Genomic DNA, 17,935 nt, shown 5'->3' with positions numbered 1-17,935 from the left:
AAACATACTCAACAGAAACAGGCACATAAAGTAAATCAATAGGATATCGTAGAGGATGTGTCAACCCGAGGACCACATAACACCTTCCAAACACCTGGAGAGGACATGTCATAATATTGTCACGATATATGATATATAACACAAAGTAGCCATTAGGTTAACAGTGGCAACTACTTACCATGTAAAGCATTTTTGTTCTTTTGGTTATGTGAGTAACATAAAAGAAAAAGGAAATCTTTAACATGTTATAACAGATTGTGAACTTTAGAAAATAAAACAGACTTAGCACTCTCAACATTGTAACTCATTCTGTTCAATATGACGAAATCAAATGGCAGTATTAAGCAATAGAAAAAGGAAAGACATCTTTCTCAGCCTGGCATTGGCAGAGCAGTCACAATGTCGAGAATGAGGAAATGGTAAAACGTAACGGTGAGAAATAAGGGAAGAAAAAGACAGCACTCGGCCATGAAAACACAAACAGCTGGGTGAAGTTTTTGCAAGTGTGCACGCCATTAACAGAAGTTTACCTCTGAAATATTCATGAACATCTTTGTGACCATCGAAGCCATACTGTAGTTTCTTAATGCCTTCCAAAATGGGAACTGAAATCGTGAGCTTTAAAAAGATACGGGACCAAAACAAAAACCCAAGGACCATTTTTGCAAATAGACAGAAGCTCTATAACCTGTAATAACCTTGAATAGTCTATGTAGTCTACGTCAATATTCTGGTGAGCCTCCAACAATGTACTGGGAATGGACAGAGCACCATTCAGCTGCCTGAGCTGAACCCTGGACCAGCAGGGCCTGAAACTCACTTGGAATACCAAAACGAAGGATAAGGTGCTTGGACAGCACTCAACAATGACATGCTTTTTTTTGTAGCTGTTTTTTAACATGGATCTCCCCTTGGTGGACACTGGTATCTCTCATCCTCTCTTTCTTACAACACTTAACTTAAAGTACTTCACTGACATCATTTTGGAAGCTCTGGGTCTCTTTGATTGGTGCTCACATGACTGTGTTGTGTTCTGTAATGAGCTGCCAACAAGCCAGCTGGATGACGGTAACTCTGTGGGTAATGACGAATGCAAAGACCTGACCATCTAAAAAAAACCGAAGACGAGCTACCTCTACACACTCATGCTGACACTGTGAGTGCGAGTAGTTTTCAGTTGCCTCTCGAAGGAAGACGTTTCTGCTCTACGACACGGCACAGTGTTCATAGTTATCGGGACTGGACTCATGACGAACAACGATCGGAGGCTAAGGGGATATGTTACGACTCTGTTCCCCCTCGAGAGATTATCAAGCCATTACGCATGCGTTTTTTTACACATCACGGTGAGGTGTTCACATTATCATTGTCTATATACTAGAATTTATTATGTTAGAAAGAAAACACCTACATCCACACACACCATCAACACACCTGAGTCCTTTACACCACACACAGACTTTGGAATGGCAGTTGGTTCCATGCAAACCTGAAATCTCTCATGATTGTTCACCAGTATCATATCTTTCATAGTCTGTCATTGGTCTTTATTGGATAACCTGCACTTGTACTCCCATTTTTCTACTTAGGACGAGTGGAACAGAACTGGGATATCCAAGGCCTTTACAAATCTCTTTATCACTGAGGCGTTGAAGATACTCGAGGTTCTCCATTTGCCCTGCTACAATCATGTGACAACTCTTGTATTATTGCCAAAGAAAAAAAGCAAACTATGAGTACTATTTAAGCAGTCAAAGTTGTGGTATGGAGAGCTGTTGTTTTGGAACTGCTGCTGCTGCGGCTGTTGCTGCTACGATAGTTGTGCAAATGATTCAAGGAGGAAAACATGGACTTTGTGGTTAACAACAAACGTCCTTTGCGCAAATGCTATAGTTTGGCAAATGATCGCTGTTGATTGAATGGTTAGAAAACATACTGCTCGATGCATAACGAAGAAAAACTATGGCAGCGGTCGAAAACACTGGAATGGGGAATGTAGGGCAGTAGTAGCAGAGAGATTTCATCAAACAAAACATAGTTCAGGGTGTACTTTGCAAACATACATGTTTCAATATTCACATTTTTTTTTACTTTTCAAAACAAAATATAGCTCTTCTCTTTCATTATAATCTTTTTTAAAACATTAATTGCATATAACATTTTTTAGTTCATTTTATATATTCTTTTTTTTGTATCTCTAGCACCCTTGTCTTCAACTAAGGGCTTGCAGAAAAGACAGTCATGCAAACTAGTCATGCTGGTAAACAAAGTTACAAAAATGCATTATCTTTTTTTTTTCATTTGTTTATCTCAGCGTCCATCCTTTGTCATCCCTGTGTCTTTATCGGCAAGAGTCGGTCATTGCTCATTGTCTTTCAAAAAACATGTCCCCAGTGCTTGTGGTGAAGATGAATTCACCCACCCCCCATACATCCCCCAAAATATTCACTTCCAATCTTTTTCCAGAACTTTGACTGCATTTCATGATGCCACATTTTCTATTAACATTTGCATCTCTTTTTTTTTTTTTCTCGTCTCTTCCGTTCTGGACCTATTCTGCTCAGAAACTTCCTCCGCAGCTATGGTTTGTTTATCAAAATATAGATTTGTTCTCTTTGTACACTTCCACTCTTGGTCCATTTCTTCTCATTTTCCCTTTGCCTCAGGGCTCCCCTGATGGGCCATCCTTATCTTGACATCGACTTGCCTCAGAAGCAGTTGTTGGCAGCAAGAAGGACAAGAGAGAGATGGGGCAGTATTCAACTTGAGATTCTTGTGCCTAATTGGCAGTGTCGGCCTTACGTTAGGAGGAGCGTTTATCTGATTGGTCCCTTTCAAACTGATAAAACAGAATTTCCAGCTAATGGACAGTTTTATGTGACGTAAAAAGTGTCCTTGCGGCAAGGACGTCCTTTTTGTTGTACTTTAGGCAGGCCAATATCCTTTGATATTAAAGACTGACAATTGTCTCAAATACTTTTGTTTCGTCTCCTTGAGTCTTTTTGCTCTTTGTGACTGAGCACTGCGTCAGTCAGACATGGGAAAAATACTTGTAATATTTAAATGTGCACGTGAGATGCTAGTGGCAGTTAAAGTACTTTTAGAGGAATGTGTTTGTACCAAACAGAGGCAATGGGCAGTGTGAGGGTGAGTACAAGCCTCATCCTCAATGGAATATTCCTCTTAATCTATACTATACATTACAGAAGGTCATTCAGCAAGCGCTTGCTACAGGACCTTTGGTATTCCACATAGACGTTCGGCCAAGCCCGTGTCAGTACATGAGAGATAAAGAGAAGTCTTTTCCCACCATTTTCTTTTGGTCAATGTTTCAGGTGAGTCTAATGGACAGTAAATGCCATACACCACCTGTTTGAGCTGATGCTACATGTGCTTCATTTGATCAACTTCATAGTTAGTGCTGTTTTTGATTATCGGTAGTCGTGAAGAGGGCAGTGATTCAGTCTGATAGAAGAGAATGGAAGACATAGGTTCAGTGGCAAACATGCTATACAAGTGCTAAACTTGAACTAGGGACTATAGTGTGTGTGTTGGTAAATACTGTGCATTTGTGATTGATTTCATATGCACTGAAAGACCAATCCTTTGTCTCTCATGTACTCTATTTCTTTTTTCTTCACTGGAAAGGAACCTAAGAGGAAAATGACATCTAAAAGATCCCTCGAATGCATAAATTCCTCTCTCTTCCAACTGTCGATGGATAAAGTCAAGTTATTTCCCAGCCAACAAATGCTACAATATGTTAGCAGAGATGCTACATTGTTCATTCAGTCCTTTGTGAAGAAGAGTGGTTTTTTTTTCGGAAACGTGTGAAGTTGCTCAGTTGTTCAGCACTGTAGACGGTACCGAGTTGGTCATCCTACAAGATGGCGAGTATAATGTTGTCAGAGAGATGTCATCTGGAATGTGTAATCAGGAGTCCTTTTCGCTCCCAAAAGTGTGTCAGTGCAATGCTCAGTCAGTTTTCAGAAAAAAAGGGAAAAAAAGGTCAGTTGACAAAAATGTGGTCGGAGTTCCAAGAGGCCGCTTTGGTAACAACGTGAGGAGCAGACCATGTGATTATTTAATTCATGATTAACCTCTGGTCTCTCTCTTGTCACCCCAAAGATCTCCTTTAAACCGTCCATCCGTGTCACACTTGACGCTTACGTGGCTCCCGCCGCAAATTTGTGTTTACCGGTTACCGACTCCTCATTAGAGAGAAGGCGAATGCTAGAAACTTAACACTGTGAAGACAAGAACAGAAAGCCATTAATTTGAAGTTCACAGAGAATCATCAGAATTTGTAAGAAATCATGTTCAAGTCAAATTGAAACTTAACTAAAACTTGTAACATTACAAGCACTAGATTGGTTTATAATAGAGATCCACTAATACAAACCAATCTCATATTTTGGAATTTGCCAATTACATTGTTTTTAATAACACAGTTTTTATGGTGTAACTAAAATTTTGTACAATAGGGGAAGTAATCAGGGATTACCATTACCTGTAAACTGCTGGTTAACTGTGCATGTCAGAATGAAGTGCACACATTTAAACTGTAATGACAACTCTAACACAGCTAAAGAAAACAGTCTATCTCAACCATACAGTACACAAAGTTGGCACAGAAGTTATTCTTGAAAATCAAAATCAAGAAATGGTGACAATAAAACTGGTGGCAGACAACATTAGAAAAAACAAACAGTAGACTGAATGAAACAAGCTGCCAGCCAACTGACCAGCACCGCGCTCCCACCTCTGCCAAACCTCCGCAAATCATCGTATTTACAGTTGTGAATTATGTACAGACCATCTCGAACAAGATTAGGTGATGAGTTATTCACTAATGTGTGTGTGTGTGTGTGTGTGTGTGTGTGTGTGTGTGTGTGTGTGTGTGTGTGTGTGTGTGCGTGCAATCATTTTAATTTAAATGATATGTACAAAAAAACACTTTCAACAGATGGACACATACAGACATACTGTACTCAATGCTGTTCATGGAAGTTTTCAAATCTAAAAGAAGTAAAAGAATTACACATCGGGCTGACACCATTTCAGGAGGCTTAACCCCCAACTGCAGCGACACGTCATGCAAACACAGGTGCAAATTCAAGAAAATGTTTGTCACCAAGAGTAGGTTGAGCATTGTCAAATCTTTGCCGACACTTATGGCAAACAATTCTTGTATCACATGTGCTGGCATCAGGCATTATTTACTGGGAGATTAAACACTTCTGTTGTGGTCTCATCAGCAAACATCAAACCAATATAAACATCATCCTTTATTGCAGCCGCATTAGCTCTTCGTCTGCTCTTCGTTTCACCCTCTTCCTCTGACAATTTCCACTGTATAGTTGCAGTTTTCTCCAGAGCTGTTAGCAAGACCGTTGTATGGTAATTGTTAGGGATTTAGTCAACCAAGAATAAAAGTCCTTCATCTACAGTATCTGCCTATCCTCATCGAACCCACCATGCTCACCCATTAAGCACAGACTTTGTAAATTGAAACGCAGAGGCAATGCCATGCCTCGTCATACAAATCTTTTCAAGAGTAACAGGACCTTCTCCTTTTGTCAAATGCATGAATCTTTGTAATTTCTCAAATATGTCCAGAATCTAAGTGCCAGATATATAAATACCTGTACGTTATATGCCTTCTTCTGTGTTGCACTTTTCACAAAACCGTGCACATTTACACAAGTCTAAAGACACACCACAGTCTGTTTGGGCACAACCAGACTTTTCTGTCTCCTGGCACCAACAACATCCTGACACAGTGCCAAAGCTGCCTTCGTGTTGTTACACACTGCCATTAAGCACTGGTGCTGTGAATCATAACAGCTTATTGATTGATGATACTAGTCGGTCCAGCTTCTTGGTGAACTTCTTTGATTAATGTATTGTTGCCTCAAGAGGATTGATAGCTTGCTTTACCTCACGTGTGCCCCGCATTACATTTGTTTGTCTAGTTCTATATCATTATATCACACTCATTTAGTGGATATTACATGCTATACTATGCAAGATAGGAACACACAGAAGTTTAACTGGTGTCAATCTCACCGACAACTCAAAGTTGATCAAACAACATTTCCTCCACTTCTTATCACAAATGAAACGACTGTACTTACAGTACAGCAGCTTTTAGTATTCCTTTGCTTGCTAAATCCAAATACAATAGTGAAACAGTATCACAATACCAACCATTTAAATATTTACATGTACTGTACATTTATATTCAATATAATACAGTGCACTTAGTTCATGTAGAACCAGCTCTTATCAAAGCAAACAACAACGAGCCAAGAACGCACTCAAATTGTTCCTTTGTCATTGCAGCTGAATTAATAATGGTATGCTGTGTAGAAACAGTACTGTAAAAACAATAAACAAACAAGCTTTTTGTTCTTGAAATGCATACTCCTATGAAAGCCAGGTTAAGTGGTGTAGGTAGGTTAGTTTGGCACTTCATTGAGCACTGCAAGATAAAACCTTTCTGATGATAGATTAAATCATTTGTTATGAAACGTCCAGCGCCCCGCACTCACAAAGTATACATCGATACATTCATTCTGCATGACTTTAATGTATTCACATGTGTAGATACAGATATGTACATATTCAATAATAACTACTGACCTATTACGCATTGCTTGGAAGGTTTAGCTAGTTAAATCTAGCTAGTTTGCATGAACTCCTAAATTGACATCAGAGCCTACGAGGGCCTCATAGAGGCACTTCCAACATCTGCCTGTTTCATTTACTTAAACAATGTGTACGTCACAGTGTCCTACAGTGAGTGACTTGCATCGGCCACAACTATGTGATAGGACTCTTTAAGATCAACAGAACCACAATTATGACATTCTTCAGATTCAGTGTTGATACAATACAAAGCAAATATAAACAAATACAGTACTTCTTTCGTCATAAATGTTCAAATGAAAGCAGTGGTGTGTGAGACTGAACAATTCATTGCAGATATATAAGATGGACATTTCCCTTGACTGTAACAGAAAATGTACATTCCAAAATAAAGTGGCATACCAGTATCATTTAAAGTATCGCAAATTGTTACATCCACATTGTGGAGTCATTTTAGGATGATACAGTATGCTTGTGCGCTTAGACAGGTTTCATGAGGTTTGTGCGCTGAAGGAAGTGATGCTAACAAAAATACAGACTAATACTCAAGTGTGCTGATGTGGACTCAGATTACCTTTGAGGATTGAACCCACGTCAATCAATGTGTGTAACTGTACTCGTTACAGTTTCACAAAAAACATTTCCTGCTCGTGAAATCAACTTAAAAACATACTATCCCAGAGTTTCCCTTCCTTCCCTTAGTTTAGGTTGACATTATACATTAAGGAGATGCTGTCAAACAATGCTTGGATTCACTGGAGACACAAAGCTCTGCATGCTGTTTCAGATATTTTCAGACGACACAAAATGATTGTCATTTTCTGACATCACAATGGTGAAATGTAACAATACTGAGTATAAGCACGACTATTAGCAACTTCGGTCTGAAGATATGTGCGATGGCCTTCGAAAACCCGTATCAAACAAAGCCAGCCAATCGTTACTTCTTGCAGTGACTGTGGTGGGATCTATTATAAATGAGACACTACAACTTGTACACACCTCTCAAAGCCCAGTCGACAACAGAATCAACCAAACATTCAAGTGATGTCATAGTTCTCATCCTGAATCACAATACTGCATATCTAATTTCTCAAAGTTGAAGAGTCTGGAAGCACATCGATTTTTAGACATGATGGTAATCGGGACCATAGATTATGACAGTAAGAATTTCAGGACCTGACTCTCTAAACAGGTAAATACTCTAAATACTCTCTCTTTACACCTGCGAAAAAATGTTGTCTCAAAAGAACTTACAGTTTGTCCTCATGATTTTAGTCTTACTAAATTTTTCTTTTTTAAAGAACCTAAGCACAGTTAAATACAACATCGTATCTTTTTTCGAGAAATTCTATTTTAGACAATCAGTAGTACAGAAAAGGCATTCCTCACAATGAAATACACATTACCAGTACAAGTGAAAAAAATATAAAACTATTACAAATCTAAAACAATTAGAAGTGGCAGTCACAACATCAACAAGTTCACAGGACCAGTAACAATGACTTTAAATAAAACAGGACAAATGGCTCATGGTGTCATTGTAATACTCCTCGAACAGCTGAATCAAAGATTACAAGTAAACAAAGTCTGTGCATTTTTATGATTAAAAATAGATCTGCATATTTATATATGTATGTGCACAGCATGTTTTCCAGCATTAAAATAATATTGCATGTTTATTGCATATGTGAATGAGTCACTATTCTTTTTTTAATCTTTTTAGCTGAACTTTTACATAAGATGTATTTCTATGTGAGAATGGCAGTCTGAGGAAAAACCTCCATTACAAAAATAAAAGCTATAAAACAGATTGTTCATTTTAAATTATTCAAGGGAATGGTATATTGTAAACAATGTTATATTTCTTTATAATTAATATAATTAATAGATTGCATTTTGTATTTTTTCTTTTTCAAAACCATTTTAGACAAACATTTAAATAGAAAGTTTAAAACTAATGGAAAAAGTATTAATAAAAACGTAAAAATGAAGCAGAAGAGATATTTAAAAAAGCTGAACATCCTTAGAGAGAGACGTTTGATCAGGTAGTCTCAAATGTTCAACCTAATAATTTGTTGTAATATGGTCTGTGTCTTATCCCAACATGCAGACGTTAAAGGTTAGTAATAACATTGACTGTTAGTAAAGTGCTTGTATTTGTTTACGTATGTTATTAATCATGTATTCATCCATATCTGACTTTATAAGTAGCTATATTTGATGTAGTTAGTTTATGTATTATTTCTGAATACATTGTAATTCGATTTCTTTGAAAGATTATGGGTCTACATAGAAGTATATATTTCATTTACATTACTTTTCTGATTAACATTTTAATAATGTCCACTCAGTCATTAACCATCATCAAAAATAAATGTATCTCTAACGATGGGATCGCTTAATTGTGCTATTTTACCAAAGACCCAAAACTAATTGGGTTTATAAGGTAGTGTGAAGTTCAAACATTGAATGACATTAAGTCATTAGGTTTTGCTAACAACCAGCATTGTATATTAACAAGCCGACATGTCAGAAAACTATTGCACGTAAAAAAGAAAAGCATTGATTTAAAAAAAATGTTCTGCTTACTGTTCATCTGTCGACTGCAAAGACCTTTGAATGCTTCATTTCCTACGTATCAAATCATATTTCATTAGCTCGTCTTACATGTAACAACTTAGTCTCCCATCTCCAACTAACCTCCTCCTAATCCCTCCTTGTTAAACTAAACCTGTGCCCTTGTCAACAACTAAACGGTTGCAAATTTTAATAAATTATTTTATATATATATATTTTTGGGGCATATGATGAAATTCATATTTTTGTTTGGGAATATGATTGTTTTAATTGCATATGATGCATTAGATGTTGATAGATATGTAGAAATGTAAGAAACAACATGCTTGCAACTGCTAAAGAAAGAATCTGAATAGACCTTTCTTTAACTGTACACCGGAAGGTAGCAATTGCATACATGGGATCCTGACAGCAATGTAATAAAACAAACTACACGGTACAATATTTGTGTTCTTTTCATTTAAGCTAAGTTTTTTGTTTTACATTTTTTGACACCTCTGTGTAAACTATCACCATAAAGTGTCCAATGATAAAATGAAGTGTTATTACCAGGTCTTATAGAAGCTGTCTCGGCTGTCTTTTGATAAAAAATACCAAAATGATGTCTACGCTGTAGGCTACATACATCAATATTTACAAAAGACAGGAAGTAGAAACCTTTTCAACATCAATCTTATCTACAAATGTCTTCATGTCTTTGGCTAAATGAACTGAAGTATCTCATTTCATGGTCATTTATCTGGACAGTGGTAAGAGCTTTTTGTTTGGTCCAGAACATTTAAAAAAATGGATGTCCACCTACACACTTAATCCTAAATTCTATAATGTAACTGTGCACTTGTTTTAATGTTGTTTTAATCTCAGCTACTATTTTATTTACTAACCCATCCAAATCTTATTTATTTTTTACATTTTCTATGATCTAAAATAACAGTGTACACTTTGTATTCGACCCCATCAGCTAACCTGATTCATGCATCATAAACCATTAGATTCACAAGACAAGGGGTCATTCTTTCTACATTCAAGTTCATTTTACGTTATTGCTATTGTTTTTGCACGGTGTACAATCCAAATGGAGGCTTTAATGCGGTCAGTCCACAGCTAATCCACGGCATCTGTTAACATCCAATCAGGAACATCCTTTTTTTTTTTTCGCTACAAAATGGAGGGGATGGGGGAGCGACAGCGGCGCAGTGGTCCTGGGGCCTCATAGGTTTCAAAGGGTGGGCTAGTGATGGGAGCAAGCCGCAGCGATGACCCAGCCATTCCCGATATGTTATTGAGACTGCGAGATTTCTCGTAGCCCGTTGCTTTAATAAGAAAATAATTTGAATCATCGAAGCATTCATTAGATTATATTATTTGTGATTGATATCGAATACCAATGAAATAAAAGGAAATCGTGGTTGAGATGTGTTGGCATGTTATGACAAATTTTGCATATTCAGGTGGTTTGTTATGAAGATTACACAGCATTGGTTTAAGATGTTATAAGAAGAAATCAAAATCCAAAAAGAATCACATAAGTGGAGAGAAAAAATTAAGGGTAAGAAATTGTAAATGTTATCAAATGATAAAGACATATAAAGGACAGACAGGGACAGACACACACAAGACAGACAAGACAAGACAAAACAAGAAAATGCGAGTTATGATATGTCTTTTTTTTCAAAACAGAAAAGCAAAAGTTTCTTTGATATTAAGAGTTTTAACTCCTATAATAGGCTACCAGTATACAGTTTAACACAAAAACAAGTAGTAAATGCATAGATATCACTGATACAGTGTAGGAGTTGACCACATGATGTTCAAGGTGAAAAAGTTTAGACCACCAAAGAAGTTATGTAGAACAATGAATTGCCTTGCATTCGACTTTATAAACAGCCCATTTATAATTTGCTTTGGGTTCCTGTAAACTTCAGATGGCCAACACAACAATGTTCTCCCTGCAACATTTAAAAACACTTCCTATCCCCCAGTAATAGCATCCTGTAATGGAGATCAGTTTGTGTTTTGTTACAGTGGGAAATGACACGGCCCACTTGTGCAAGTGACTTTAGAGTATAATACATGTACTTGAACGTAGGTATACAAAACCAATTCATCTAAGAAATAACACATTGGCTTGTGTGTCCTTTCCCGCTGTATTTATGTGTAACAGAGCATGCAGACGTTGAATTTCCCCTGTAGCAAGGAGTGCATCAGGTGAAGTGGAAAACAACATTGTTAGGTAGCAGTTAATCTGCCCTATCAATGGCTAACTGACCCATAATGGATGGAGTTTTACAGTTTTATTAGGAATGTGATACATTAGCTGAAATTTAACTTGGATGTAATGCAATAAATCTGCAATGCTAACAGAGATTGTGACTAAATTAACAAGTAAGTGTATATTTTTTGTCAAACTCCAACCATCGCAAGGCCACTGTCAGACAACAAAGAGCACCCATTGCTTCAGTATGCCGCCCTTTGTCCTTCCTGCTGAAATGAAAAAAATAATAATATTGTGGTGCACAGTCCACACTCTAGATTACGCATCATTTGAGCCAACTATATGAAAAAGTCCTTTTTTTTATTCTGACTAGCTCAGGCGCATTAGTCGGATGGCAACTCAGTAAAATATTGATGATACATTTTTCAGTGGGTTTCATAAGCTGCATGTCCCACAAATATGTCTGAGAAGCTGTCTGGTCAATCTGTGGTTCTGCTTCAATCTCAAGTTTAGTTCTACCACCCAAATGTATGGAGACACATTGTCAGGTTGCATCAAGTGGCAGCCATGTTTGTGATGCTGAATCACAGGAGAGAAAGAAAAACAAACAAACCTGTTTTTAATAGCAGAAGTACAATAAATGCTAGTATGCGCAGACAAAAGAACTTGGAGGTGGATATTGTGAATCTTAAATTAACATTATCTGATAAACCCTTCACCTGGCCCAAATGAACAGAGACACAATCCTTAAGATTTGGTGAAATCAAACTTTGTTTTTGATACAAATGTTTGGTCTGCCTTTTTTCGTCAATGTCGATTGAATACATTGAACGCATCCAGTAGTTACCTCTCTATAGTAGCTTTAATTGTTGGTGGTGTACTCCACCATTCCTGTGCTGGTTTCACATTGCCTTCACGTACACAAGAGTTTCACAGGAAATAGTGTATGCATGTAATCCATCTTAATTTGATCGAATTCATACCAGCCTTGTGCTCTCTGACACCGTGTCAGAGCCACATTCAATTGCTGCAATGCAACCAACTGTTGCTGTTTCACATTAAAAGTTAGAAACGTCTTGATTTTGCCATTAAAATAAGTTTGTCTTTTTTTAAAATAAAAAAATATACATATATAGGGTATAACAATATAGACAACAAATTGACGATGTAGAGGGAACCTAGTAGTATTTATTTAAACTGTCATAGTAATGTCCCAACAGCTCAAATGTGCAAATATTATGCTTTACTTGGGTGCTATCGATTAACGATGACGAGTATTCACTATGGGAGTTCACATCAATAAAGTTGGAAAGTCCGTTATGCAGTTACAACAAAGGGCTTTGATTCGACTGTGAAATTCCGTTGGTTCTATTCTTCTGCATGCAGAGTGAAGAGAGAAAAATTAAGGGAAGAGTACACACTGCTCACGCGATAAAAAGACTAAGAATACTATGCTTCATATACATTATGATCTTCAAACATAGTAAGACGCAACTGCTAAACCTATAGGTGTTCATGTTTGCTGTTTTAAACTCTATATTTGATATTGTCTCTGTTGCTTTAAACAAATGTCCTTTAATTTTCTCTTTTTAGTCTCAAACCAAAGGATTTAAAACACTTCTCAAGTGTGATATGAGTAAAATATGTAAAAAGGAAAAAAAAGAGTTCCTCTCTGATGACAGGATGAAGGTGAAACTGATGAAGAATAATGTAGATGCGTCAGTAACGTGGTTCTGATGATTTTCCGATATATGTCAGTGACCGGTTTAAAGTTGGCTGATTGGTACATCGGTTTGCTTCTGCTGATGTATGAAAGTATTGCTTGGTCAAATTCAAGATAACGATAGTTCTCAGAAATGACAATAAAAGCGCTGATAAAGTTAATCATGTCTCAGCCACTGCAGTCTGTCACGGTCTGCTAGCTTCCTTCTCACTGTGCTAAGTACTGTATTTACAACATCAACAGGGGTTTTGTGCTCTGGGGGTCATCTATCAGGGGAATTAGTGAGTCTGGCTGTCACTGCAGTCAGTGATGACATAATTCCTGCCCAAAGTCACACTTAATTTACACTACGAAGGGAGTACGTACCTACAGTCAGACTTTAGTTACACTTGCACTGAAGTGGTGGCCTGGGAATGGGATGGAGAATGAGTGTTAATCACAGAAGGAGGAGGTAATGGAGAGGGAAAACACAGAGGAACAGAGAGAGGAAAAACTGCAAATATTCTGACCAGACTGTTTACCAAGGAAATGATCATTTAAAATGAAAAAGATTGGATAGGCTTAATAGGCTTAATCATTCTTGTATGTGTGTAAAAGGCAGAGAGCTATTTGACTGTCGCTATTATGTAAGCTGACATATGTCCTATAATTGTATGAGCGCGTGGAGGACACAGGACTTGCTGACTGTTCAGATGCTATTCTTGGAACAACCCCATACTGTATCCGTCTTACATGGGATCCATTGCCTGTTAAAGACGGTGTGATCTCCTGTTACCCATTATTAGATGTATCGGTGTCCTCATGACCAGTATAGAAGCCACAATGTGTCCATACAGTACATATAGAACCTGGGGTGTCTTGATGACATGCAACCTGCCTCCTCTTGTTAGCGGTATGTAGGTCTTACAGACCCATATGCGTCAGCTGTGGTCATTGAAGCTCAAATCCATTTCAAATGTGATACTTCTCATTCATATACATACATATTTATTTATAAGTTGTTTTTTTCCTTTGTAAGAAGTAAGTAAAAATCTGGCTGAGGCAAAAGAATATTTACGGGTTTGTTGTGATGAGGCAACATTGAAAGAAACAGTAGTATTGTTCCGCACATTAGGACATGCAAGACAATGGAGGACAAGTTTTACATACCGAGTACACTGACACGTTTTCACACAAAAGTAGCTAGGGAGTTGAATTTAAAGGTATTATATTTTATTTAGTTGTAGCCTGTTGTACTGAGCCACTTAACATAATAACTGTCTACAACAGAAATTGTCTGTGATGAATAATTTTGCGTGAGCACAAGCAAAAAAAACAACAGATGTGTTGTGGTGGCCAGTAAGTGAATATTATAAAACCTTTGGTCTTGAAATATAATTCCACCACCAATCTCTCCTAATTAATGTCCTAAATATGAATATTATAAAACTGCGTAAACAAGGAGTGGGATGAGATGTGGATGGAGAGCGAATGCGCCCGTCTTACTATAAAAGTTTTTTACTTAAAACTTTCTTTTTCATCTTTTTCATATTATGGCTTCAGTTGAATTTAGTAATGAATAATTAGGTTTTTTCGTCAAATAAGTTCTTGGAAATGTCCTGAACCAGTGAGATTTGTGCCAGTTTTTTTGTTAATAAATTCACTGTTGTGTTGGCAATTTCCTTTTATCATTCCAATCCACAGAAGACAGATAATAGGTGACAGTAAAACTCAAAGGAGAACACAGGAAGAACATAGGGGAAATCGAAACATCAAACAACAAAACACAATTGTACAAAACTCAAAGACTTAAAAAAAAAGAAAAAAAGACCATAACCACAGACCCAAATATATAAATTTAAAATAAATCTAACGTAATCTTAGGCACATCAAAAATATAAAGTGTTCACACTACAACACAAAACTCAACATAACCACAACATAATACTCCACAAAAATAGGTAATGAAAGACGTACAAACCAAGTTAGAAACACAGGACATTAACACACAATAAATAAAAGAAATAAAAACAACTCGTAAACATATAGTGAGGAACTGAAAGGAGAGAATGTGGAGAGGGAGAGAGACAAACGAGGCCCTTGAAGAAGGTCTAGAGGAGTGATTGGGAGTGGGCAATCAAAGGGGTGATTGACCGTTTGACCTTAGCGGGACATGCATATTGCATTGGGTGCGTAGGAAGTCAAATGGCCAACAATCAAAGAGAAGAAACTGAAGAGGTAATAAAAATAAGTTTGCAAAGACATCTTATGCGAGTATCTACAAAATAAATCACAACTGAAGCACACAAGAATAACTTTTAGACAGCGTGAGAATCCCTCTTTAAAAACAAGGAGGAGAATGTTTTTTCATCAGAGGAGAACAGGGACGTAGCATAAACCCAATGGGTTGTTTTTTACTAATGTTGGTGCGCTAGCCGTCAGGAAGGTTATATGTGTATCACAGGGCTGTATACATGAGATACTGTATATCAAATGCTAGAGAATCAGGTTGCAGAGATGGCAAACAGATCAAATGTCACTGGTATTTACTGTAAGCACCAAGTAAAATCTCTTTGTCCAGTGCACAAGACCTCAACGTCTTAAATATTATAGATTACAGATCCATTATAGATCCCCAATCGAAATGTATGAATCACAGTGCAGCCCAAAACCCTGAAGCTTCAGCATAATGACACTTGTTGTCTTCAATGGACTCCTGATTTGCTTTAAAGAGGGATTTTTATAAGACTTAAATTGCAGTTCATACATAAGAACCATTGAAACTGAGAGCAATGTCAGGGACCTGTAAGTGAAGGACTCGGAAAGCTCCAGGCTTGCTTACCTTAGACAACATGTAGCCACTTTTCAATCAAATCTGTCAAAGCGCTTGTCTGTCTGTCTGGTAAATAAGTGTTTCAGTCACCGAGTGCAGCTCCTAATCCTTTTGATTTCTATCCAGGCCTCCACAGCACAAATACAAAAGGTCCTGATCTTTGGACTACACTAGAAAGCACAGATACGTGGTCTAGGGAGTAGTATTTCAGATCCATTACACGCTCACAACACAGTATTTTTTGTTGTAAAGAAGTATAGCGATAACTGGCCTTGTTTACAAAGCTGAATTAAGAAACGACATTAACAGTTTAAAATATTTGCTTGTTTTCAGCGTGGCATGTTTCAAGAGGTACTATCCCTTGACCTGGATGGCTCTACTGACCCCAGTGACCTTAGGCCTTGGAAAGATGATTGTCATACAACACTTCACTCAGTGTCACAACAGTGTGAAACTATCAAGGCTGGCCAATTGATTTGACATAAAATACTGCATATGTACATGCAATTGTGCCCATCTTTGAGCCTGAAATGTATTCTAGAATAGAAGGATTAAGTGCCATTGAGTATGTTTGACCTGTGCATGAGTACATGTACATATATAGATTTAAAAAAAAAAAACTGTAGAAAGAGTTTGTTGTTAAGGCAAAGCCTCTCTAAATTGCAGTGAGTGCTTTTGTTTGCCAAGGTGGAGGTCCGTGGGGTAAGGAGTAACACGAGTAAACACAGTAGAAGGGAAAAACAAAATTAAGCCACACACGACAACACAAACACAACACTCGGCATTGAGAGGACAGAGACACAGTGTATAACACGTAAGAATGAAAAAGCCCACATACACACGCGTGATATGACACAACCTGAAGAGAGAGACAACAACAACAACAACAACACAGAGGCACGTCAGACAACAACATGGCCCGCTGCTTCTGTTCAATCTTCTTCAGTGTTATGTTTTATTAGTTATTGACACAGGACACGACAACTGGGTTATTTTCATTTGAGCTGCTGGATGTATTAGCACATATACACTTCCCACGTGGATGCGCTCTTTGCACTCATGACTCTGTGCAAGTTGTAAGCTCTCACACAAGTGTACACTTCTCTGTGCACACTTCTTATTGTGGGTGTCCCGATATCACAGACCAATCCCATTTTCTTTTTTAAAAAATGTGTGTACATTGTTTATAGAGATTGTCGCTGAATTCACAATTTTTTTTATGCAGTTAGGATATTCGGCTGAGGTTGGGTTTCATCGGATAAGATACCTCACAAATCAGACGCACCCTAAAATGCCACCCAAATCTTGATATTCAGATTCAAGCGCTACCTAAACTTAGCTCAACCGTTTGCATTATTCGCTTGCTGTAAAACTGACAGCACACTTTCAGAAGGCTTTTCATGAGTGACACTTCAAACACTATTGAAAATGTAGACACAACATTGTGGATATGGTGATGTATCTGTGATCTGAAGTCATGCATAGTGTGTGCAGCTACATCTGTGTTTACATGCGTGTTGGAGTGTACTGCAGTTTGTGCAACTGCAAAACATGCTACGTGATGGAGAGCCAGATCAAAAATTCTGTATGTTTTCAGTCAAAAGCTGACTAGGCTAAGGGCTCCACTACTTTTTAACTTTTTGTCAGCGTTACCTCTGGTCTATGGTTTGATCCAGGAGGAGGTGGAGTTTGCATTGAGGTCCTGCTGTAACAGAGACCCTTCCATCTTATACCAATCCTCAGTCAGAGGGGAGTCTGGGCTGGGTGCCAGGGCTGCTGCCTCTAGTTTGTTGTCAACAAGGGGTGTTGAAAGTTTGGAGGGAGTGTTTTGGTGCAGGTTGGCGGCAGTGGTGGTGGCTGAATTGCAGTAGTAAAATAATAAAAGTGTCAGGATTTTATGAGCATGAAGGTAATGCACATAGGGGGGAAAAAAAGGGGGGGGGGGGGGGGGGGG

The 17,935-nt window shown here is 37.8% G+C and overlaps 1 protein-coding gene across 4 annotated transcripts in view; it reads right to left on the bottom strand.

Moving 5' to 3' along the window:
- Nucleotides 1-1,819: 1,819 nt before the first annotated feature.
- LOC116381771 (potassium voltage-gated channel subfamily C member 1-like) overlaps nucleotides 1,820-17,935 on the bottom strand; it is a 44,841-nt gene continuing 28,725 nt past the window's right edge. Inside the window, exons 5-6 of one of the 4 annotated variants that reach the window (XM_031844183.1) lie at nucleotides 17,635-17,838; nucleotides 1,820-4,247 (exon numbers count right to left, since the gene is read on the bottom strand). In XM_031844183.1, coding sequence (XP_031700043.1) covers nucleotides 17,642-17,838 — 197 coding nt within the window. In that variant the 3' untranslated portion in view covers nucleotides 1,820-4,247; nucleotides 17,635-17,641. Of the gene's footprint in view, nucleotides 10,545-17,634; nucleotides 17,839-17,935 lie in introns of all 4 variants that reach the window. The other 3 variants (XM_031844184.1, XM_031844186.1, XM_031844185.1) reach the window with 3 other exon arrangements.

This window comes from Anarrhichthys ocellatus, unplaced genomic scaffold (assembly GCF_004355925.1).
Source record: "Anarrhichthys ocellatus isolate YVR2014 unplaced genomic scaffold, GSC_Weel_1.0 scaffold4, whole genome shotgun sequence".
Classification (NCBI taxonomy): Eukaryota; Metazoa; Chordata; class Actinopteri; order Perciformes; family Anarhichadidae; genus Anarrhichthys; species Anarrhichthys ocellatus.
The sequence above is the reverse complement of the archived record's forward strand: the minus strand, read 5'-3'. Positions and strand labels throughout refer to the sequence as shown.